General features: G+C 31.8%; 1 protein-coding gene across 1 annotated transcript in view; it reads right to left on the reverse strand.

Moving 5' to 3' along the window:
• LOC108914644 (DNA topoisomerase 3-alpha) overlaps positions 1–25,879 on the reverse strand; it is a gene marked incomplete at its 3' end in the record, with an annotated part of 91,302 nt that overhangs the window by 59,482 nt on the left and 5,941 nt on the right. The window contains exons 3-4 of the mRNA XM_018720491.1: positions 17,871–18,123; positions 9,388–9,558 (exon numbers count right to left, since the gene is read on the reverse strand). Of these exons, the coding sequence (XP_018576007.1) occupies positions 9,388–9,558; positions 17,871–18,123 (424 nt within the window). The remainder of the gene's footprint in view (positions 1–9,387; positions 9,559–17,870; positions 18,124–25,879) is intronic.

A 25,879-nucleotide genomic window follows, 5' to 3' on the forward strand; every position in this document is an offset into this window, starting at 1 on the left:
AAATATAATTTTTTTTGAAAACTTGAATACCCTGTATCTCGAATACCACGTCCCGCAGGAAAAAAGTTTATAGAGCAAACACTACTTATTTTTTGGCAACTAATCTATTCTTGCAGTTTCTGTATTTAAAGAAAAATCACCCTGTATATGTAATTTAATTGGTTGTTAGTATTGTCAACATGCCATCTTCAATGTGAATCTTCACATTTTGTAAGTTACCTTCTTTTGTAATTCAATTACAATGGACTGCCTAATTATAAATTCTTGTAAAATTTTAGAACTCCTGAAGAAGAGAATAATTTTGTCGAAAGCTTGAATAGTAATAAAGAGTATTAATCTTTTTATTGTTTTTTCCCAAGACTATATTACCCAATTATTGAACCAGGAATTTTGTTTATGTGTATATATACCAAATTTATTTTAAATTGGACCAACTCTTGAGTTTTTTTAGAAAATCTTAAATTTTTTATGAAGCAGCTTTGGATAGAGGTAAATTTAAACTGTCTTATTTAACCTCTGGAATCTGTGTTATTTCCATGTACATGGAAATATTGGGACATTCTATGTATATAATGTAAATATTAAAGTTTGGTAAGATACAAAAAAATGTGTTTAAAATAAATGACAAATTTAAGTTAACTCTCACATAATACGCACAATAGCAAGAAAAGAATATTATCCGAATAGTAGAAATAGGACAGTGCTGAAAGAATAAAAGTAATGATTACTAATTTTTCTATTATCTATATTTTACAATATAGTAATTAGTCTTTGCTTCACCTTCATTGAGGTTAAGAAGCTCGAACACCATACGATGCTCTCAGGAGACTTGAATTTTGCTGTATTGCGAGCATGTTTTTGCAAGTAACATTTGCTGTGCTTGTTTGTGTCTCTGTTTAATGTTTTTAGATAAAGCATTGTGTATACAGGGTGATTCAGGTTTAATCTGGATAACTTCAGGAGTCGGTAGAACAGGATAAAATAATGTTCATTCATAATATAAACTTTTTCCTAAATCGCATCATTTCGGAGAAAGAGGGCGGAGAAATAGATTTTTTTTCTCTGCTTTCCCCTCATAACTTTTGAACTACTCATCCGATTGATCTTACATAAGCTTCTTAAATTTGAACCACCTACCCCTCTTAAAAGTGTATTTTGTGTGCTACCCCCTCCTACATTATTTCAAAACTTCAAAAACATTAATTAATTTCAATAAAACAGCTGCACACCACTTCTGTCTCATTAATTTTGAAACTTTTTTCGCCTCTTGTTTTTTTTTTTTGATATTTGGCCTTGTTTCTGAGATATTCAATGAAATCCGTAACAATGTAGCGCCCCAGCCGCGTAAATTTTATTTAACATTATAGCAACACATGAAAAAATCATCGTTAAAAGTATTATTTCAAAAGTCATTAAAAATACTTAGAATACTAAGAAAAGGGAAAAAAATTCCTACTTCAACGCCCTCTATCTCCAAAGTGATGGGATTTAGGAAAAAAGTTTATACCATGAATGAACATTATTTTAACCTGTTCAATCGATTCCTGAAGTTATCCAGATTAAACCTGAATCACCCTGTATAAATAATATCTCCTGTGTGCACTTATTTTTATAGTCAATTGCAAAACATGTTACAATGAAAAAGATAGAAATGGATAACATAAATACTTAATACCACAGACACACAAAATAAAAAATGTGAGCTGATTTGGAAATACCACTAAGCTATCTATATGTATTTTGATGCACTGAATCCGTTATTAATTTTTTTCAACAATGTTCTGAAAAAATTATTGGGATCAAATAAAGCCTTCATCTTATATATTTTAATATGCTGAACTTTAATTAGTCTTCCTGACAGCTTTTTTGGAAAAAATCGATATACCTGGTCCTCTGAAAGTTTTGTTTCTCACAGTTGAACCTAGAACCATAACATCATTTTACATGTCACAACGTTATGCTAACCAGCCAGTATGGAATTTATTATTTTTGGATGAAATGCAACATATTATTTTACTGTGGACAAATATTAGAATTGAAAGACAGAGACAAAAATTCAAAGATTCACAGAGAAAGAAACTTCAAGACATATATTGTCAAACTGAAAGCATTTATTGGTTTACTGTTCTATACTGCCGCTTTTGTGTCAAACCATGAACACATTGAAAGATTTTTTGCAACAGATGGAACATTTTTCGATGTGTAATGAACAAACAGAGATTTGCCTTCCTTCTCCCATGTTTATGCTTTGACAATCCTGATGATCGAAATGTTATGACCCTTTAGCTCCAATATCAGAGATTTTTAACATTTTTATTAACAACTCTCAAGCTACATATTCATTGGGACCAAATTGTTGCATAGACGAGATGCTTGTGTCATTTAGGGGAAGATGCAAATATAAAATGTATATACAGGGTCGGAAAGTCCCCATGGTTCATCTGCCGTTACGTGAGAGCGATAAAGTAAGTCATAGAAATCCGTGCGATAGAGAAAGATGGCTATAATGAAGGCGTCTAATAGTCACCGCCCATTTCGCCCTTCCACAATTAAGAAGTGGATCTTATTTTATCTATTAGCAGATGTAGATGCTTTTTGCTACATCGGAGGTGTTTGTACTCCATGACACTGGTATTATTTATTATGTATCACCACTTACACTAATATTAAACTCTACTATAACAATATTCCAAATTGTGTACCTATATATCCACTGCTCTATATCTCTCAATCTTCCCCCACTACTCGACCGCGTACGTGCGCTCGGCTGTTTTTGAGCACATTTGGAAGAATTTTTCGCCTATTTTGCATCATTTTATCGGAAAATTAGAATATAAGTTTTGTAGTAGTATACTTCTACTTTTAAAATCCGCCTAAAAAATTAAAATCGGACCACCTCCAACGCATTCAGAAATTTTGCAAAATAGTGCACCAAAAAATTCAAATTGCAATTATGCCAAAACTAATGATCAGACAGTGCCTGCTGTGTGCACACTTAAAGTATATATAATACCTATTTTTCTAATTATCCTATTGATCGACCTCTCATTTTATTCGTATTTCGATTCTCTACAAATTGTCTATAGCATTCAGATTGCTTCGTTAGTTTAGGTTTTATAAGCAAAAAACTTTAAAAAATGCGTTTTTTGCATAAAAATGTTTATTAAAAAATTAATTAATGGTAAAATGGAGTAGGAAACATATAAGCATATATATAATCTACAGATTCTCTTATATACGATGGCACAGTCCGTGTGCTACTACTATTTTTGTCACAAACAAAACGGCTACTGATTGGCCTATATATGCCTAACAAACCATGTAAATATGGTATAAAAATTGTATGCATGACAGATGCAGAAACTCATTATTTCTACAACGGATATATTTATGCTGGTAAAGATTCATACGGGTTTGGCTTAAATGCGGTATTGAAAAAGTTTTCCAAACCAACACAATCCGTTTTGAGATTGGTAAGACCTATTGAGAATACAAACCGCAATATTGGTTCTCACTTAACCAATGAGTACTCTGATCGGGGTTTTTCAAAATACAAAAAGATCCTGTTTCGCCTAGGCGATTGTAAATATTTCTGAAGAACTTGTGATTGGGTTGTCTTTGATTTAGGTATAATTGTAAATACCATCTGTTTGCACCAAATCCACTAAAATTTGATTAAGCAGACACAAATAATATACATTTCACTGTAATTCATGATGTCCTAGCATTTTTAGATATTAGAACTTTTGCTACAAATAATTCTTAAATTAGAAAAAGGGAGATAACTTTACTAAACACTCTTATTAACTTTACGTAAAATTGTAAAATATTTGTCGACACGAAAAAGTGATATGTGCTGACAGAAGCCTACTTGAAAAAAGTCAAAGCAATAATGGTGGCTAAGGTGATTTAACATTGAACATAGCATATAACTCATAAACTGATAGAGTCAGATGAATTAAACATGAGTACATTTTCTATGCAGAATTGGACTGACTTTTAAATTTTTAACTCACTTTAGCAGGGTTCATAGTTCAAAAGTAATATAGAATTCCCTTTTCCAGGTTTTCCCTGACTTTTAAAAAAAAATTCAAGTCACTTGTTTGTATTGTTTATATTTTTTCATACCAATTGGTGTTTATGCATTAAACTTTTTCTAGACTGGACTTCATAATCTTTTTATACCCAAAGAATCTCTTATAAAGGTTTCAAAACCACAAATAGTTTTCTCTTTCACAAAATTTCCAGTTGCAAACATCAAACAAATTCCCCGACTTTCATGAATACTTTTAAAATTCCCTGACTATTCCTATTTTTTATGAAGAATAATGAATTCCCTGACCTTTCCCAGTGTTCCCGATTTTCCAGGCTGCTACGAACCCTGTTTAGCCATAGCTCATTAGACAAAAAAATATATGTTATGATTTACTGAAGTGTGTAACTAGCACCCTGTACAGATATTGCCAAATTCAGCATCAAATTCGTAATCTTATACCAAAAAACATGAAACTACCAATTTTCGAGTTGATACTGCTAAAAATTCCAAAATTATTAAGAAATTTCAAATTAAAATTCCTACTTTGAACACATCTCGTAAACCTGTAACATTTGTGTAAGGCATGTTAAGCTCAATTATCATATTTTGGTGTGTAGTATCTCCAGTTTAAAGACTGCCCATTATTAGTGAATGACCCTGTAGTAATAAACTTACGAGTATTTAGCGAGTCCAATCCCGGAATTTTCGAGATTTATGTTTGAAACCCTAAGACTGATCCCAAATATCTAAAATTCCCGAAGTAATTCCCAAATCAAATTGTTCTCCAAACAACTTAGGAACATGAAAGTGTAAAAGTTATTCTTCAGATCATTTGTAACTAGAATTTGTAAAGTTTCATCGACACTGACAGCAACACTTGGGCGATTTATTTATGATAAGAGTATCCTTAAATCAAATAAAGAACTTTGAGGGAAGTATTATCATTTTAGTTAAATTTCGGGATCAAATCAAATACCAGATCAGTTTTTGATTTCGAGTCCCGATTTCTATCCATATTAACAGTTATATCTGAAGTAAAATTTTTGTTATTAGAAAAATAGTTGATCATTAGTGTTTACATCTTTTGAACTCAGTGACAACTCGTGAAAATTTATATTTTGATAATAAAAAACTGGAACCATACTCCATATTCCACTTTTCAAACTTCATGATACTGTAATTTTAACAAAAACTAAAATTTTGGGAAAACTAGGAAACCAAGGTGTTTTAAACATTCTTTTGTGAAACTACTGGGATGAAGGATTTAATTGCATGCGTCGAAACATAGCAGTAGATGCTAATGTTAACGCCTGCGAAGAAGATGTAGATAAGCTAGTGTAGCCAAAACATTCTTTGCAAACTGGGTAGCATGCTTCAGATCTTCCTTATGCATGCTTATGCATACTACTGACCAATAATGTTAGTTTAAGTAACAGTTTTCTAAGAATCTTGAAGATGAAGTCATTGGCTTTTAGCCTTATCTAACCTAAACTAACTATGCAACTGTTTAGAAACACATTAACAGATAACAATTCTTTTTTATATTCGACACTGATATACCATAGTGACAGGAGCTTTAATTCTCTGATGAACTAGTTGATGCAAACTCCATAGTTATATGCTTCATATCACAGTAGATGCTTAACTTAAATTGAAACTCCATTGTTTATGACAAATCATTTTATATCCAACGTTGAGGTACCACAATAGCAATGGCTTTAATTATTCAAAAGCTCGTTGATGCATGCTCCATAGAATCAAACATTCTTTTGTGAATCTACTGGGACAAAGGATCTAGCAATATAATGTAACAGAAAATGCCAAGGGTGTCTGAGAAGAAGAGGTAGAAGTTATTGTAGCCAGAACATTCTTTGCAACCTGGGTTTCATGTTTCGAATCCTCTTTACAGATACTAATCGACCAAGGACGCAACTTGGAGTGACAGGTTTTTAAAGAAATTTAAGAGAATCATTGTCACTTAACTGAACCTAATCTAACTCAACCTAACTTCACCTAACCTAACCTAACCTTTTTTTTTTCCCTCCTCCCTCCACCTAAACATCGCGATCTCAGAACTAACCATTACAGCATTACGTCGAGATCGCGATGTCTACCGTTTCCGTATTTATACTTAATAAAAATTTCGAATATCACAGAAAGAGACCTACATACTAATTATCGAATATAATAAATGGCAAAAAGCAAAAGCTGACAATACCTTTAACAACCATCAAAATCAATGACGGACCGACTCACTGCTACTGATCCTCCTCGTCATCTCTCATCCGCTGTCTACGCCATTCTTCTTCCTCCCTCCTCCTCATAACACCCTCTATCCATCCACTTACACATTCCCAACTCCGATCCTCCGCAGCATTTCTTGGACCATATTTCGTGGATGCAGAACGCACCCCAGCTCTCTCTCCACCGCCCTTCTGTCTGGCATAAACTCTACACACTGGAACGCGGAGTGTTCCGGACTATCTTCCCTATGTCCACAAAAGTGACATCCTTGATCTTCCATCTTGCCTATCTTTCTTCTGTAAGTCCCAAAACTTCCGTGTCCCGTGAAGAACTGGGTTAGTCTGTAGGACATTTCCCCCCATTTTCTGTTATACCAGACCGCTACTCGGGTATTAATACCCTAGTCCATCTCGCTTTATTAAGTCCCTCCCACCTTTGCTGCCATCTTTGCATTGTGGCCTCTCTTTCCTCCTTCTTGTTTCCTTCTTCTCTAAACATTTTTCTTCTTTCCTCAATGAGGAGGTCTATCGGAATGACACCCGCCAGTACTTGCGTCGCCTCCGCCGAAACGGTCTTATAAGCGGCGATGACCCTAACCAATATTCTTCTTTGTATCCTGCTCAGCATATCCCTATACTTCCGGACCTTCATAACCTCTCCCCAGACCTCCGCGCCGTACATTAATGCCGATTGCGCAACTGTCGCGATCAGTTGCCTCTTACTACTTCCGGGACCCTGCATCCTCGGCATCAATCTGCCCAGGCTATGTACCATCTTTTCGACTCGCGCCGCCGTTTCCACTATATGCTTCCCGAATGTTCCCCCCTTGTCCAACCAAACTCCCAGATACTTCACATAGTCCCTAATTTCCAAAGGATATTCCTGTACCCTGAGATTGATTGCGGCTGTGCTCTGCCTACCCCCCGCAATCATTGTGACAGTTTTTTCCACGGCCAGTTCCAGTCTCATATCCCCTAGTCCTTCCTTTATCTTTCCTATACATGCTCCCACTTGCCTCCGAATTTCCTCAGCCTCCTTTGTCATGTTCACCAACACCAGATTGTCCGCGAATGCTATTAGTGTGTTTGCAGCTCCCAAATCCATCCTCAACATTCTGTCCTACAGAACCTTCCATAAGGAAGGTCCCAAAACCAAGCCCTGCGGTACTCCACTCGTGATCTTCCTTAGTTGGCCATTTTGTCCCTGAATCCATCTGTCCTGAAAATAATCCTTAATCATTGCCATCATATAAGGCAGAACCTGCCACCACTCCAACTCTCTCTTTATTTCCGTCCACGCTACAGAGTTGAATGCGTTCTTTATATCTAAAATTGTGATGGTGACCCATTCCCTCGTTCTCCAGGTTCCACTCCGTGCACTGCTAGCCATTTCCACAACTCTATTTATGGCATTTATGGTAGAGGTTCCTTTTGTGAACCCATACTGTCTATCGCTTATCCCTCCTTTTTCCCTAATATGGTTTTCAAGCCTTTCCGCTAGAATCCTCTCCATGACTTTTCCCATTACATTTAAAGTCTAAAGGCCCTAGGGTCATGTCCTACTTTTCCTGGCTTCCTTATTAATATTAACTTAGCCACCTTCCATTCCGCCGGCACATTACCCTCCACTAATATTTTATTGAACGCGGAACACACTTTCTGTGGTATTTCGTTTACTACGTCCTGCCATAATTCGACCGTCAAACTGTTTCTTCCAAGAGCCTTCTTCTTCATCATTTTATTTAAAGCATCTATCATCTCCCTTATATCTATGGGTGGAACGAGCGTGACGTCTATTTCCCCCCAAACAAGGGGGGGATGCATCGGAAACAGTGCATCTATTATTTTATCCTCATCCTCCATATCTATAGATTCCGGGCGAGTCAACCTTGTTCTGTTGACGACGATTTCGAATGCTTTGCCCCATGGATTTTCATCCAGTTCTTTTAGCAGTTCCCCCCATTTTTTCTTTTTAGCCAGTTTAATTTCCTCCCTCAGTACCCTCTTGCATCTCCTGTATTCCTCTAGGTCTTCCTCCTCTTCGACCGGATCCCGTCGTCTCCGTACTCTCATCCATCTTCTTCTAGCTATAATACACTCTTCCCTTATTCTCTTAATTTCTTCGTTCCACCAATATACATTCTGTTGTTTCCTCCTGCGAGATGGAGGAGCCACTTTTTTACATGTCTTTTCAACTTCCTCCGTAATTTGTGCCATATCCTTATCTTTTAGCCTTTCTCTACTTTCATTTATGTATCTTTTCATAGTGTCCCTTACCTTCCCCTGAAATCTCCAGACCACTCGTGTCGCATTTATAATTTCATTCCTTCTACCCCCCTGTATCTTGAATTCGATCATTTGATGGTCACTTAGTCACTTCTTTACTAACCTTCCATTCAACAATATCCTCCCTACCATCCACATTAGCCATGGTGAGATCTACAATTGATGTACCGTTGTGTCTCATACACGTGGGCTCTACTCCTTGGTTTGCTAGAAACATACCATTGCTAGCCATCCATACCTTCATTATTTCCCCTCTTACATCTTCCACTCTATCTCCCCACGTCCCCGATCTTGCGTTAACCTAACCTAACCTAACATAATCTAATCTAACCCTATCCTTCAGACAGATCATTTTTTAATTTTTAGTTTAGTTTTAGTTAAAAAATGGTATAGATCTTACACCTTGTTATAAAGATATGATTAATTTTCACAACCGTCACTGGAATCAATTATATTCATATACAGGATGTCACGACTTACAGCTGTACAGGCCATTAACATAAAGTAAAAAATAAATAACTTCAAATATTTTTTATTAAATTGTACCTAAGAACACATAAACTATAGGTAACTTCCTTTAAGCCCTCTACAATTTTATATTGTGCTAAATTAAAAAATATTATCTTTTTTTATTCAAAGTTTAATAACAAATAGTTATGAAAGTAATTTATTTAATTGTTCTTTTAATAAATTCAAACAAAATCTAAAAAATGGTAAAATTAGAGTTGTTAGTTTGTTCACACTAATAAAAAGAAATTTATATATTTAAATAAAGTTCCTGGCCAAATAAGGTTTTAACAAGAAAAAATTTATACAACTTACTTTTTATCCTCCAAAATGCTTCTGAAATAAAATTTTCTATAGCTTGATACCTTTCGACCACAAAACCTAATGTTGGAAATTGGCACGAACCATAACTTATCAGCTTTTCAGCTAATTTCTGTGGGAATACTCTCTGTAGACGTAATGTTTGAAGGCGGGTAAATGCAGCTCCTAAAAATAAGTAAGTTTAATAATAATGATCCATATAATCTTCAAATTTTTTTTTTTAATGTAGATTGATATCACCTGTCAATAAAATAGTATCTATACAGGGTGTCACCTAACGAATGTTACATACTTTAAGGGTATAATCTAGAACCGAAATGGTGTCGATTTAACCAACGAACAAACGAAAAATGTCCCAAAAAAAAGTGACAGAAAGTTCAAGTTTCTTTTTTATTTCTTGTTTTCTCCTTAACTCAGAACCCAGTTAACAGATTTGAGCAAAATTTGCTGTTGCTTAGTTTCTCTTCATGAAGTATGCAGTGATTATGTTCCTATTAGGTTAAATCATACAAGGCGTTCATTTTTTGTGAAAATTCTTCAGTAATTTTTTTGTACTTTTAAATATTTACATGCAACTATCAGAAATAGGTAGAGAATTTTATTCTACACAAAAAATTTATACCTATCAAAAGTCGAAATTATGCTCAGTTATGAAGATATTACAGAAAATATTTATTATAAATTAGTAGACTTTATTACTATCACTTTTCAGTTTATTATGTTATTAATTATGTTATTCATTATGTTTATTATGGATACGTAGTTATTTCCAAAAAATATGAAGGATGTTTAATAAATATTTTCTGCAATATCTTCTTCTGTTCAAAATGACCAGTTGTTTCTACAACAAAGGTTAATTCGGCGAAGAAAGTTAAAGGACACTCTTTGCAGTTCTTGTGAGCAATTTTTTAAAACATGTGGAAGCATACACTGTTGTTTTCAGAGTGCCCTAAAGATAATAGATACAAGGTGTCAAGTCTGGTGACCGATCTATCGACGAGGGAATCTTTGGTTCAGATACTGCCGGACATTTACAGTCAAATGTGGTGGAGTATTATCATGCATAAACCACATGTAATAACGGCACACCTTCCAATAACTTGGGTAAATTGTTTTGCAAAAGTTCTAAGTAAAATTCCCCATTCAGTCTATTGGGTAGAATAACAGGGCCAATAATAATGACATCAATGCGTTGTATTTGATTATTTTTTCTAATTATTTCAATAAAATTAGGCACGTTGTAAATAACTCTAATTCGTCGTATGTATCCATATCGATAAATGAACTAGCAGGTGGTATAATCTTATCGTCATAAACATTCATTAAGAATTGTCAGGTACAATCAGACTGAAATTACAGTCAACCTACAAAATCAGTGCCTGCTAGCACTTTGTTAAGTATGTATTATAACATGGGTGGCACGATAATGTAGACATTTAAAAATATTTTTTTGTACCGAAACCGCTCATTTAATCAAAATTCTACAAGAGGCCCTAAAACGTTTAAATGGTCTTACTTTCTTAATAATTAAATTACAAATTGCTATACAATGGTCAGATACATAGTCCATTTCAATAACATCACTACTCAACGGCAAAGTTGAACAAGAAGAAACTATTATATCTAATAAAGTTTTTGTATTGGCAGTAATACATGTATGTTATCGTAATTACTTGGCATAAATTATATTTATTTAAGAATTTTGTAAAGTAATGAAAACTATTATTATTGTTTAAAAAATAAACATTCATATCTCCACCAAAAAGAACATAATCTTAACATGGTAAAAAACTAACTACAGTATTTTCAAGATCATCTAAACAGTCACTCAAGTTAACATCAGAGGGTCAAAGGGTCTATACCAATTATTCCCAAAATGGACTATATCGACCCCTAGGGGTCGACTCTAAACTGCAAGGGGTCCATATCAGCGAAAACAAAAAATAATGGATCACATTTAAGCAGATCTTGGCCGAAACTTTGGGTTTCATAAATGGAATAATTCACGTAACACAGATAATACCTATGTACTTACATTGAAGTAAAAAATTTTAATAAAATTATTATTACGGACTATTGCGGGAAAGATTTTGATAGTTTTTCCATCTTCATATCTCATGGAAAGGAGTTTTAGCATAGTTGCCAATCTTACCAAAAAATGAGACAGATTAGAAATCACCGATCGAGGAAATTTAAAGTTAAACCTAACTAAATTGAAGCCAAATATTGAAAATTTGCTATTAAAATATCAGACTCGTTACTCCCAAAGCATTAATTTTTTTGTGTAGTTATTTTATGCTGTAATTTTGCTATTGGATATCAATATCTTTTCTCTATTCTTTCCATCATTTCTATTATATTTCAGTAATCACTTTTTATCTTACAAGTGGTTTACTCCTTTTAGGGAAATTCTAACTTTGATAGCTTCGATTAAAATTTTGAAATCTTGTCTACATTACTTTATCTCCGTTAATATATAATAATTGCTGACAGACATTAATTTCAGCAGGTATAATATTACAGTCACGGTGTATGGTTGGCTTTATTTAGAATTTAGAATTCTTTGCAGACAAAAAATTGGTTAGTAAATTCTAGGTAAGTTTTCCTGTCTTATTAATTTAAAAAATTGCACATTTTTTATAGAAAATCATGAGTTTGTATGGTTAACTCTATATTCCTTTGCTTACAAAGCTTTTATTTCAATGCGTCTTAATCAATTTTATCAACTTAAGATGAGGTACAACTCACTAACCTTTACACTTAAGAAGGGTCGGGTGCTACGAAAAAATGCAGGCAATTTTATATTATTGAGATATATTATTTTTACAATATGAAATCAAATTCTGTGAATTATTCTCGAATTATTTATCGATTTGTTTTTGTTTTTGCAAAAAATTTGAATATTTAACATAGGTTCTTATAGGAAATGCCATGATCCATACCCTTACAATCGAATTACGGGTGAAAATATACAAATGGTAAGACAAAAAAAATATAGACATTTACCTGAATCATCAATTAATATATGAGACAAAGAAAAAAGTAGGTTACCACACAAAGAAATTAATTATCAAACAATAAAAGTTGTCACCTGCCAAGTAATAAACATGAAGGAGTAACGGCAACAGCGCAATAGAGTATGAAGGTGGCGGGAAATTTAAATAAATGTTTTGATACACAACTTAGTCATTGGAAATGTATTACATTCAACTTGTGTTTATTTGTATAATTCAATTTGGAATAATAAAATAAAATGGGAAATTTTCAAATGAAGTGATTTTCTTATTTATAAAGTACGATAAACTTTCAATACAAGAAGTAAAAAATACAGCAGCATATAAACAATGAATTATTTATACTTTGCATCACAGCGCATATAACAGTATTATGCATTTTGATAAATTATGACGTTTTTAATATCATTTTTCATTTTACAATTTCAATAATTTCAGTATATTTTTTAGAATATTTTTGGCTGCAATAATATCGTATCACATTATAATACTACATATATCAAATTGTATTATACTTTCATAAATGCAATCGATTTAAACCCTTGTCTTATAAGAAACATTTGTATTCATAGAAGTGCATTATAGTAGTATGCTACTTATGCATGTAACTAAATCATATTTAAACTTTTCCGCGAGAATCACTTCGTGATCACAATTTGTAGATCATCTATTAAAATACGTAAAAGTTATTTTCAAAAAGTGCAGTGCATAATTTGTGCCATGTACTCTTATGTCGATTAGTTGATGCCCCCAAACAGTGTGTGAGGGTTCTTGCATCATAATCCTCTCTTTAACGGCTTTTTTCCTACTTTTGCTATTTTCTGTTCTAAGTCTCAAGCACTCATACTTTCTTTTGGTCACAAATTTTCCTTTCTACTGACTATGTTCTTCATCCGACATTTTATAGGTTAAATCAATTAGCTGTGTGAGCGATCACATAGAATCGTATACCTATCCAAGGTGTTCCACTAAGGTCTGTGAGGTACGATATTACAGAAAGTATAAGCCCTAGAGCTTCGGGAAAAAAATTGTGAATAATAAATCGACCAAGAGAAATTGCTGGAAATAGTTTTCAAGTTCGTAGCTTAGCCGCTAGCGGGCGCAATTTACATACCAAAATAGAGTTGAATTTTTCTCAGAAATGTTTCCTATTCAGGTATATTAAATAGTGCAAATATGGCTAGCCGGATTCATTGCTCATAACTTTTGTTATTGACATTTTGTTGTATCTCTCGACAGAAAGGGTGGGGGAACCCCTAATGTCACGGAATGTACGAGTAAAAATTATACCCCTAATGTCTGATCAGAAAAATGTATTTTTTATGGATTGGCTCATCAAAAGCCCATAGTTATGCTTGTTGGAAAAATCTGTTCATGCTTTATCTCGTGAATGCATAATGTCATTTACCTCAATATGGAAACCTATAGATGGCGTTATTTCAAAAGAATGCCGTTTTATTGATTTTTCTCAAAAATTTTAAATGCAATGGTATAGTTTTCTTTACATAAATGAATTCAGCACAAAAAATTGATGAATATAGTATAAATTTGAAATTTCTAACGAAAGTGTTGTTTATTTATTGGCACTATTTATCAAAGTTTAGGTTGTTTCACGTTTTCCTAAAAACGTGAAATAGCAGGATAAAACTTTTTATAGGTTAGTTTGACGCCAAAAAGGGTTTGCAAATTAGTGAGCAAAAAATAAATAATGATAATAAATTGAGAAACATGACGCTAATGAAAAGACATTTAATTCCCAAAACAAAATGCTTTTATAAAAGAACCTACCTAAATGAGTGATTCAATAACAATCCTGAAAATAATAAACAGATATTGATATTATGTAATGAAAGAACAATTAAATTTTAATAAAAGTGAAGATGTTATACCATTATTTTCACTGCAGGAATTTAACCTTTAACTTGTATTTAGGTAGGTTCTTTTATAAACACATTTTGCCTGCCAACTTACAAAATAATAAACTGAGCATCTTGTGTGCTGTTGCCAAGTTTCGATTGCAACTCGTGGCATTTATATAAATAAATTGGGCATATTGGGTAAAAAATAATTATTGAAAGATGAAAATATATAATTATAAGTATTTTAAACTCGATTTTATTCAATATCTACAAGCAAGTATCTCAACCTACTTACTTCTATGTCATAAAGAATATATTTCTTTGCATTAGCAGCAATGATATATGGTACATATAGGGCCGTGTCCCGCTTCACCCCTTCAATGAAGCACCCGATCCTCCTTAAAGCACACCTAACAGGATCCAGAATTATATTATAACAGTTTAAGTAAGAAATTGCCTTTATTTGTGCTCCATCTTGAATCTGACGGTGTCGATTATATTGGCTCCTGGCCACGGAAGGTACGAGTAAAAATTATAATTACTTAACTCTTTTATGTGCAAAAAATTAGGAATTCAATAAAAAAAATAACAGACAAATAGTTTCTACACCTTGTAATCGATTTTGATATTGTGTCGGTATAAAGAACAAATTACATAATATAAGTATACAGGGTGTTTCAGGATTAAGTCGACAAACTTTAAGGAGATATTCCTCATAAAAAAATAAGAAAAAAATCAAGTATAAATTTATTTCCAGGGACGCTTAATTTTCGAAATTAAATTAGATTTTTAAAAAAATTCGAATTTTTTAAATAACTTCTAAATGAAGAAAGCTATTTAAGACAAATTTGGCATGACACATCTTATAAGATACCATTTTTCCAAAGAAGTAGAAGACCCGCAAGCAACCAGTGGCGGAGTTATGGGGACTCAGACTCATTAAATTATAAAAAAAAATAATACGGCCCTACTGAGAATAAAAAATGATGATGTTTTTAGATAGAACAGTTTGTTATTGACAAAAAGTGTACATTCACTTTTTTTCCTAACTCTTATAGTTTCATGGCAAAATTGATTTTTTGGAAGGGTGCTTCTGGATTCTATCGATACTTTAAAATGAACCTCAACATAAATTTTCGAGCAGGCTGCTGTCAAGTAATGTTAATTTGACGTTTTAAATGTTATTTTGCGAGTTGTTACATAAATTATCCATTAGATAAAGCGTTCAAACTAATAATAAAAATAAGTTTAATAATGCCGTCCATATTTTCGAAAAATTAATATGCTGATATGGTCTTTGTATATGGTTTTTGTGATGGAAATGCCACGGCGGCTCGCCGTGAATATGCAGTAAGATTTCCTCATCGCAGACTACCAGCAAAGGAAACATTTTCAACGACATTCAGTCATCTCAGACAAACTGGGTCTTTCGGTATTCCAATTTATGCTGATCGACATTTTGCTCCAGTTTAGGACAAAGTAAGATCGAGTGTCAGAAGATCTAGCTATGAGCTAGGTATTTCGTCAAGTTCCATTTGAAGGACTCTTCGGGCTGATGGACGCCATACATACCATATCCAGCATGTGCAACATTTATTGCCTCAGGACATACGATGCATGCGTGTGTTTTGTGACTGTGTGTTAAACCAAGCAGAGAATGATGATCAGTTTACGCAAAAAGTAATGTAGACAGATGAGGTATCATTTACTCGAAGAGGAATTTTAAATCAAAGGAACAACCATATTAATTTGGTTCTACGAGAATTCACGGGTGGTAAGGAAACATAGTTTTCAGCATGAATTCCAATGTAACGTATGGTAGGGTTTGTTGGACAACACTATAGTTGGTCCCTACTTCCTTCCACATCGGTTAAATGCTGAGATGTTTACCGAGTTCCTTGAAAATGGTTTTCAAGATCTGTTAGATGTTTCGCTTAATACTTGAATGAACAGTTGGTTTCAACTAGATGGTTGTCCTGCCCATTTTGGTAGAGGTCCTAGGGAGTGGTTAAACATTAATTATCCCAGGAGATGGATTGGTCGTGAAGGACCTGCAACGTAACCCGCACATTCACTGGACTTGACACCGATGGATTATTTTGTTTGGGGTGCTGTTAAACATAAAGTCTACGAGGTGCCAGTTGATACCCTAGAAGATCTAAGACAGCGAATAGTCCAAGCGCGTCGAGAATTAACTCCAATTCAGTGTTGATTCGCCACTACCTCCATAATTAGAAGATGTCGTGCTTGTCTACAGTCCGGAGGCGCCCATTTTGAACAAAATATTTTTTAAATCATTTCATTTTTGATTCACTTTTCGCTTTGTCTAGGTATAATATTAATTGGTAATTTCTTGGTTGTTTCAATTTACAAATAAATTTTCAAGTATAAAATAAGATGGCATATTTTATTTAAATAAGATGGCATATTTTATTTAAATGTACACAACACAAGTAAATGAAGTGACTGCAAACAGCCTGAAAAAATTTAGGAGTATTGCAAGAGTTGTTACGTTGTCGTATTACGACATAGTCACATTAGATGTTAAATAATTTTAATACTATTGGTTAAACCCAAGGGAAGGGGAGACAAAAAGGCTTATTTGACTCACACATACTCGAGACTAAGACCAATTTTAATAGGTACTATATTTTTTTAGGTTTTATGAGGGACGTCTTCCTAAAGTTTATTGACAGAATCCAAAAACACCCTTCTGAAAAATCAATTTTGCCATGAAACTATAAGAATTAGGAAAAAAAGTTAATGTACACTTTTTGTCAATAACAAACTGTGCTATATAAAAACAGCATCATTTTTTATTTTCAGTAGGGCCGTATTAATTTTTTTTATAATTTAATGAGTCTTGAGTCCCCATAATTCAGCCACTGGTTGCTTGCGGGTTTCTACTTCTATGGAAAAATGGTATCTTATAAGATGTGTCATGCCAAATTTGGCTTAAATAGCTTTCTTCATTTAGAAGTTATTTAAAAAATTCAAATTTTTTTAAAAATCTTTAACGCCCTATATTTCAAAAATGAAGTGTCTGGAAAAAAATTTATACTTGATTTTTTTCTTATTTTTTTATGAGGAATGTCTCCTTAAAGTTTGTCGACTTAATCCTGAAACACTCTGTATAATAGTATATTGTGAAATAAGTGCGGTAAGCTCATCTGCTTAAGTGGGCAATAGACAACCGCACGAATTGCACATACTATTTTTTATTACGAATGCAATGAAGTCTGAGAGTCCGGGGGCGAAGCGGGTCCACATATTTTTATACAGTTTAAGTTGACATAAATAACTGTCATTTAAATGTCACTTTTTAATAATAATATTTTCGAGTGTGTAAGTATTTAAATTTTGAGTGTTTTATTGGTAATTCGCGTGCGACAAGTAATATTACTGCATGCAAGTAAATAGAGTGGGCAAACGGCTAGTTACCGACCTAAAAAACATGAAAAAAGATAGGACTTATCCGTCATGAGTAATAATATATATATATATATATTGACGAAACTATTTATTTTTTTCATTAAAATCCATGCACTTAAATCCTCGTTATCATAGAAAAAGATTTGAATTTGAAGTAATATTTTAAACTTACCTGTTCTTAAGTCCAATTCTTGCCTGACATCAACAGCATCACTAACATTTTTATTAGGCTGTCCTAAAGTATTTAGGGCATGAAATACAGATGCTGCTGTTATTTCAGAAAATTTTGCACGGTAAATTCTAATATTCGGTTTAATATCTGTACATACTTTAATAATTTCAAAACCAATATTTTCTCCTTCTCTATCACAATCTGTCCATATGATTAAGCCTTGGCAATATACTATTTCTCTTTCAAGAGTTCTCTGTAAGTAAATAATGCGGTTATATATAAATAATATTTGAAATACATACTACATATTACAATTTTATCATTGCGATTTGTTATTAACAAAACTATTTAACATGATCGATGCATAGAATTCTTATGTTGTTAAGTCGACAATGAAAATATAATTGCATAAATAAAAATGTTATTACTAATAGTAATAACATATACAAATAAATAAGAAATTTTACATAAATTAAATTGAAATTTATTTTTTGAATACTTGGATGAATACTTTTATTGTTATATTCTACGAAAATTAATGGGACTAATTTAAATAAAAATTTGTTGATAGATGTTTTGTTAAAGTTAAAGTTGAATTCAAAAAAATGAAACTTAGTTCTAATTAAGTATATCCTGGAAACCTACAATGCAAATTCAAAACATTCAGGCTGCTATCTCACAGTATCAAAATTTGCCTAGGGTATCTAGAAGGGTGCTTTTGCCAACTATGCGTGACATGAATTTCCGTTTCATAAAATGATACTGTAAGAGTATGCTGATAGAAAAAGAGGAAATAATGATATTTAAGACAAGTATTAGAAGCTCGAAAACTAAATCGTACAATATATTATCCAGACGAAACATAAAATATAAATAAATGAAAGACAAAGAGAAAGAAACATGGAGTAAATGCATTATACATGTCCACAAAGAGAAACAACGCATGTGGGATCTCGACACGACAGTTGAGGTATTGGTTGATCCGCTGATAATACTCCTTGGAGATGACAGCAGCTCTAGTGATAAAGATGACAGTTCTTGTGATGACACTGATAGTAATAGAGCTATAGTAATAAGTGTAATGTATTGTACAATAAGTGCTAATGTGTGACCATTATAGTGAAGTGATAGTAGGCAGTATTGTATACTGTGTATATAAGTTCAGTGTATTATTATAGGTGATCCGCGCCGTACGCATTAGGTAGGCATAAGTGGGTGGTAGTGGGCCAACAATTGTGGAGAAGATGATAGGTGAGTCTATCAGCTTTATAGAGTAAATATTCACCATGACTTATTTTTTATAATTTTGTGTTCTTTGACCCCTTCTCGAGTAGTCCGCCTGTTGAATCTTGTCCCCTACACCCTTCACCTTCCTTACTAGTCTAAGTGCTGGATATGGATCACTGCCTGGTATACGGGTATAATTGATAGTTACAACTTTTGCAAATCTTTTCTAATCTTAACCAAAAAGTTAAGGTGGGGTGATCTTTTTAACCAATAATAATATATTTTGGAGCATGAATGAAAATCAGTTTTTCAAGGAAATTCATTTTAACAAGAGAACATTTTTTGCAGGAAAATGTCTGGGTTTTAAACATGACACTTTTTTATGCTAGTCAAGGGCATTACATTCATATAAAAAAGAGCCCTTGTGATGACATATGCAAGCCACTAGATTTTAGAATTCAGCTGAATATACCTGATACTAGAGGGCCAGTAAGTAAAATTAGAAAACAATTGCTACATAGTTTCCGAGATATGACTAAAACTAGCTTTGACTCTTAACAGAATTGTAACATTTTTTAATGTAAAAAGTTTGGTGCTTTAAATTAATGTGTTAATTGTGGCACGGAAAAATGCGGCTCGGAACAAAACCGGACTCAGTTTACTAAATATGAATATAATCACACTAACAGAAAATATAATTCGACACAATAATATATACATCAAATAGTAAATGCTAAATATAAGAATTAAAGAAAAAGGTAAATGTGCAAATGTAAAAGTGACCGACAGATTTAAAACAGATAACTGGTACATTTCTAAATTTCCTTTAGTGAAACTTTAACATATTTAATAATAAGTTATAGAAGCATAGATCATTCCTATATGTAAAATCATTACTCAAACTTATATCTACAGATTAAGAATCATTCTACTAGTAATTTAAATAGACATACTGATTTTAACTTACAGTAATTTATGCAGATTAGTGATAGGCAGAATCTAGTATTCTTAGGAATCAAGTACTTGGTTCTTGGATACTTCTAATGACGATTTCGATTTATATGCATTATGAACGTGTAGTGCGCACTGCTATGACGTAAAGTTCGCCATGAGTGCTAGAAAGTTTTGCCCGAAACACTTTAAGCGTGCAATTAAATCGAACACACATCAAATTTTAGTGCTCATTTCAATCATAACCTCTGTTTGTATGACTTCTGACTTCGTAATCGTTAAGACTTTTTTGTGTTTTGATTACTGTAAGCGGCTGTATCTCAGAAACTAATGATCGTAGAGAGCTACGGTAAAAAATTTAATAGGTAAAATGGGCAAGGGAAAATGCTGGAAATTATTTTCAAGTTTCCAAGATGGCCGCCAGTGGGCGTTTCCACCATCTTGAATTACATAAAGTTACGTTTCTCGCGATTTTCCCCAATGAATGTAACAAAAAAGTATTTGCGTTTTAATGTTAACTTAAAGTCGAATATTTTTTGTAAAAACAATTTTTCTCTATCTTTCGAAATAAAGTGGTGGGGGGTATTTGAATGTTGTTTTAAATAAATGCCTGTAACTTCGAAACGGCTTAATGGATTTGGATAAATTTGGTATCATTGAAAAGAGCATTTCTTGGGCTTTTAGGTTTCTCGTAATCATGACAGTTGCGACCTACACGGCCGCCGATAGAGGGCGTTATTCGATATTATAACCAAAATATTGGATTTTCTCAAAAAATTTAAATGCGATGATATGACTTTTTTTAGACTAGAAAATAGACAAATGACCAACCAATAAGCCTGCGCAAACCGCATCTTAATATCTTTTTCCTAACTCAAATTATTTAAAAAAATACTAAACCAGGAAAATTCATATATCCCCATTTAAAAATGCATCGGTTGCTTTCGATAAGAAGGCAAGTAGTAGGCCATGGACACGACAATCGCCTAACAAAAATATTGCCAAGTAACGTCAAACTTTTGTCACACGCAGCCTAATATTGTTGATTGCGTATAATTTGAGTACTTTTTAATCAAAATGCCTCTCACAAATAATGAAGCCGTTGACATGATTGCGATTTATTTCGAGTGTTTTCAAAATGCAGCTATAGCTGCAAGACAGTACGCGGCACGGTATCCAGATCGCCGTCATTACGGGAGAAGAATGTTTCCGCGCTTGGTACAGCGATTACGCGATACTGGAAGTTTTCGTCGTCCTAAACGTCGCAGGCGTCGCAATGGAAGGACCGAAGAAAACATTATCAATGTCTTGGCTTACATAGAATTTGATAGACATGTAGGAACTAGAACATTGTCTCTAGACTTGGGAATAGCACGAACAACTGTTAGAAATATTTTGAAAGATTATAGGTAAATAATTTTATCTTATTCCAAGTATCTTAGCACATACTCTCAAATACACAATTCAGTGTTATTCTGATTATATTATTTTTACGCATATGTTGTTTTTTACTTTTAGATTACATCCTTACCACATAGTTTTGCACCAGGCGCTAAATGAACAAGATTTCGATAATAGATTAAATTATTGTCAATGGATGCTAGGCATGCTTGAGGAAAACAGAAATTTCTTAACGGAAATTCTCTGGACCGACGAGGCTACCTTTAGTAGTGATGGTAGAGTAAACCGTCATAATATGCATTATTGGTCCGCTGAAAATCCGCATTGGTTAAGAGAAGTGCAGCACCAGGGACGCTGGAGCCTAAATGTGTGGTGCGGTATCATTGGGGACAGAATTATTGGACCTTATTTTTTTGATCAAGCTTTAACTGGTAACCGCTTCTTAGAGTTTTTGATCAACGACTTGCCAATTTTGTTGGAAGATGTGCCACTCGAAACTAGGAGAACTATGTTTCTGCAATTAGATGGTTGTCCGGCACATTATTCAATTAATGTCCGAAACCATATTAACGGGACCTTTCGAGAACGCTGGATAGGAAGGGGAAGCCTATTTCCTTGGCCGGCAAGATCTCCGGACTTGACATGTCTTGATTTTTACTTGTGGGGACGCTTAAAAGACATTGTTTTTCAAACTCCACCAACAACACGAATGGATATGGAAAACAGAATTCGAAACTCAATTCGTCAACTATCAGCGGTAGAAATCGAGGCTGCGGTTCTGTCGACTCAAGAAAGACTGGAACAATGTGTGGAATATGACGGAAGGCAATTTGAACACAGAAGGCATTAATCTTTTTTCAAAATCGGTCCTTTTCAGGACCACAACTTTATTTAAAAGGAAAATCGCTTATAAATACGAAAACGTGCGACTTAAAATCACAGCACTAAATAAACTGACATTTCTTGTGAATATTTTAGAGAGGAGTTTGTCTTTTATTTCCATGGCCTACTACTTGCCTTCTTATCGAAAGCAACCGATGCATTTTTAAATGGGGATATATGAATTTTCCTGGTTTAGTATTTTTTTTTAATAATTTGAGTTAGGAAAAAGATATTAAGATGCGGTTTGCGCAGGCTTATTGGTTGGTCATTTGTCTATTTTCTAGTCTAAAAAAAGTCATATCATCGCATTTAAATTTTTTGAGAAAATCCAATATTTTGGTTATAATATCGAATAACGCCCTCTATCGGCGGCCGTGTAGGTCGCAACTGTCATGATTACGAGAAACCTAAAAGCCCAAGAAATGCTCTTTTCAATGATACCAAATTTATCCAAATCCATTAAGCCGTTTCGAAGTTACAGGCATTTATTTAAAACAACATTCAAATACCCCCCACCACTTTATTTCGAAAGATAGAGAAAAATTGTTTTTACAAAAAATGTTCGACTTTAAGTTAACATTAAAACGCAAATACTTTTTTGTTACATTCATTGGGGAAAATCGTGAGAAACGTAACTTTATGTAATTCAATATGGTGGAAACGCCCACTGGCGGCCATCTTGGAAACTTGAAAATAATTTCCAGCATTTTCCCTTGCCCACTTTACCTATAAAATTTTTTACCGTAGCTCTCTACGATCACTAGTTTCTGAGATACAGCCGCTTACCTCGCTTATTTGCCCACCCTGTACAGTGTGAAAACTGGTTCAAAAGTATAATAAAACATAAGAAAAAAAGTTGATGATTTAAATAACTCAACTGGAGAAGCGCAGAACCAAATGGAATTTGAAGAATTGGCAAAAATTTCTAGTGTTGATGATACTATCAAACCTCCGTTTTTACTGGGAGTTGGAAAGTGCAGAAAGATAGGAAACCCTTCTACTTCTCAAGAAATTAATGTTGAAGAACAAACTTAAAACAAACAAGAAAAAAAAAAGAGGAAACATGGAAAAATTGTAAAAAAGAATGTGGGTGATGTTTTGATGAATCTGCATAAAAGAAGAAAACCGAGAAAGACGGCACATAGAGAAAATGGACCTTTTAAGAAAAATTGGTGGTTATTATTAAATCTGTTACATATCAAAATTATGATATACTACAGAAAGCTGTTAAATATAATATTATGTTTTAGGTAACAATTGATGTAAGATGAGAACTCTTCGCAGTAGTGCAGCTTTATTTAATATTACTCGTAATGTGCAGTAGCTTTTTGTATATACTTTATACAAATGAAATAGTAGAGTAAATCCAGGTTTTCAAATTTATTTTCAAGATGTGGTAATTTTGAACCAAAAACTAAATATATGTCAAAAAAAAATAAATACTATTACTCTTTATTTTATTACATATTTAATAAATCATTTCAGAATAATCATCCATCATAAAAAGGATGCCATATTATAAGTACAAAATATAAATGTTTATACTTCAGTAAAATGCTACCTTCTATTGGCTAGATATTACACATTAATCTTTTTTGCTCTCCAAGGTGTAAGAGCTCTTCTTGCCTTTCTGCTAATTGTTCTGCAGGATGTTGAACATTATTTTCTTCAATTAGAGGCAAATCATCAAAATAATCATTATAATCAATACATATATTATGCAGAACACAACTCATTATAAATTGTATGAAAATCAATTCTTATTAACTGCCTGAACCTTACTTTTAAAAGATGAAATGAGTTATTAATAAAACGTTAAACCTTTGACTTGTGAGCTGGTGTTCTTATATTGACATAACACCCATCTATACATCCGATGACATTCGGAAAACCTGAAATCTATAGAAAACACCTTATACCGCCTATTCAAATGACTAAAAATTTAGTAAATTGTAAGTACCTACTTCTTCAAATTCTGCTGAAGCATTTTCTAATTCATGTTCACTTTGAGAAAATCTTACTACTTGAGGAGTTCTATCTACAAAGTTATTCATGACTCATTCTAAAACTGCATGACACGTTGATATACTCATTTGAAATAACTGAACAATTATTCTCATTATTGTTTTATTTCCAGCAAACCTAAGGAAAACGTATTGGATTTATTTGTAAGCACGGTGTGCAGGAAGCAAATTTTATTCAAACGAAAATGTCGAGAAAAACTGCTTATGCAGGAGGCTTGCTACTTATAAATACATGCAGAATCTATAGTTTTTAAAATCTGATTAGATCATTTTAAGCTTTTTTGGTAAAAAATGTAAATACATAATAACAGTGATAATTGATTGTATGAGAATAATATAAAAATTATATTTATGGGTAAATATGTAAGTATATAATATAATATATAACTAGGCACACACATACTCACTTACCCACCCATACACATACATACATATATATATATATATATATATATATATATATATATATATATATATATATATATATATATATATATATATATATATATATATATATATATATATATATATATATATATATATATATATATATATATATATATATATATATATATATATATATATATATATATATATATATATATATATATATATATATATATATATATATATATATATATATATATATATATATATATATATATATATATATATATATATATATATATATATATATATATATATATATATATATATATATATATATATATATATATATATATATATATATATATATATATATATATATATATATATATATATATATATATATATATATATATATATATATATATATATATATATATATATATATATATATATATATATATATATATATATATATATATATATATATATATATATATATATATATATATATATATATATATATATATATATATATATATATATATATATATATATATATATATATATATATATATATATATATATATATATATATATATATATATATATATATATATATATATATATATATATATATATATATATATATATATATATATATATATATATATATATATATATATATATATATATATATATATATATATATATATATATATATATATATATATATATATATATATATATATATATATATATATATATATATATATATATATATATATATATATATATATATATATATATATATATATATATATATATATATATATATATATATATATATATATATATATATATATATATATATATATATATATATATATATATATATATATATATATATATATATATATATATATATATATATATATATATATATATATATATATATATATATATATATATATATATATATATATATATATATATATATATATATATATATATATATATATATATATATATATATATATATATATATATATATATATATATATATATATATATATATATATATATATATATATATATATATATATATATATATATATATATATATATATATATATA

Source organism: Anoplophora glabripennis, unplaced genomic scaffold (assembly GCF_000390285.2).
Source record: "Anoplophora glabripennis isolate ALB-LARVAE unplaced genomic scaffold, Agla_2.0 scaffold1189, whole genome shotgun sequence".
NCBI classification, from domain to species: Eukaryota; Metazoa; Arthropoda; class Insecta; order Coleoptera; family Cerambycidae; genus Anoplophora; species Anoplophora glabripennis.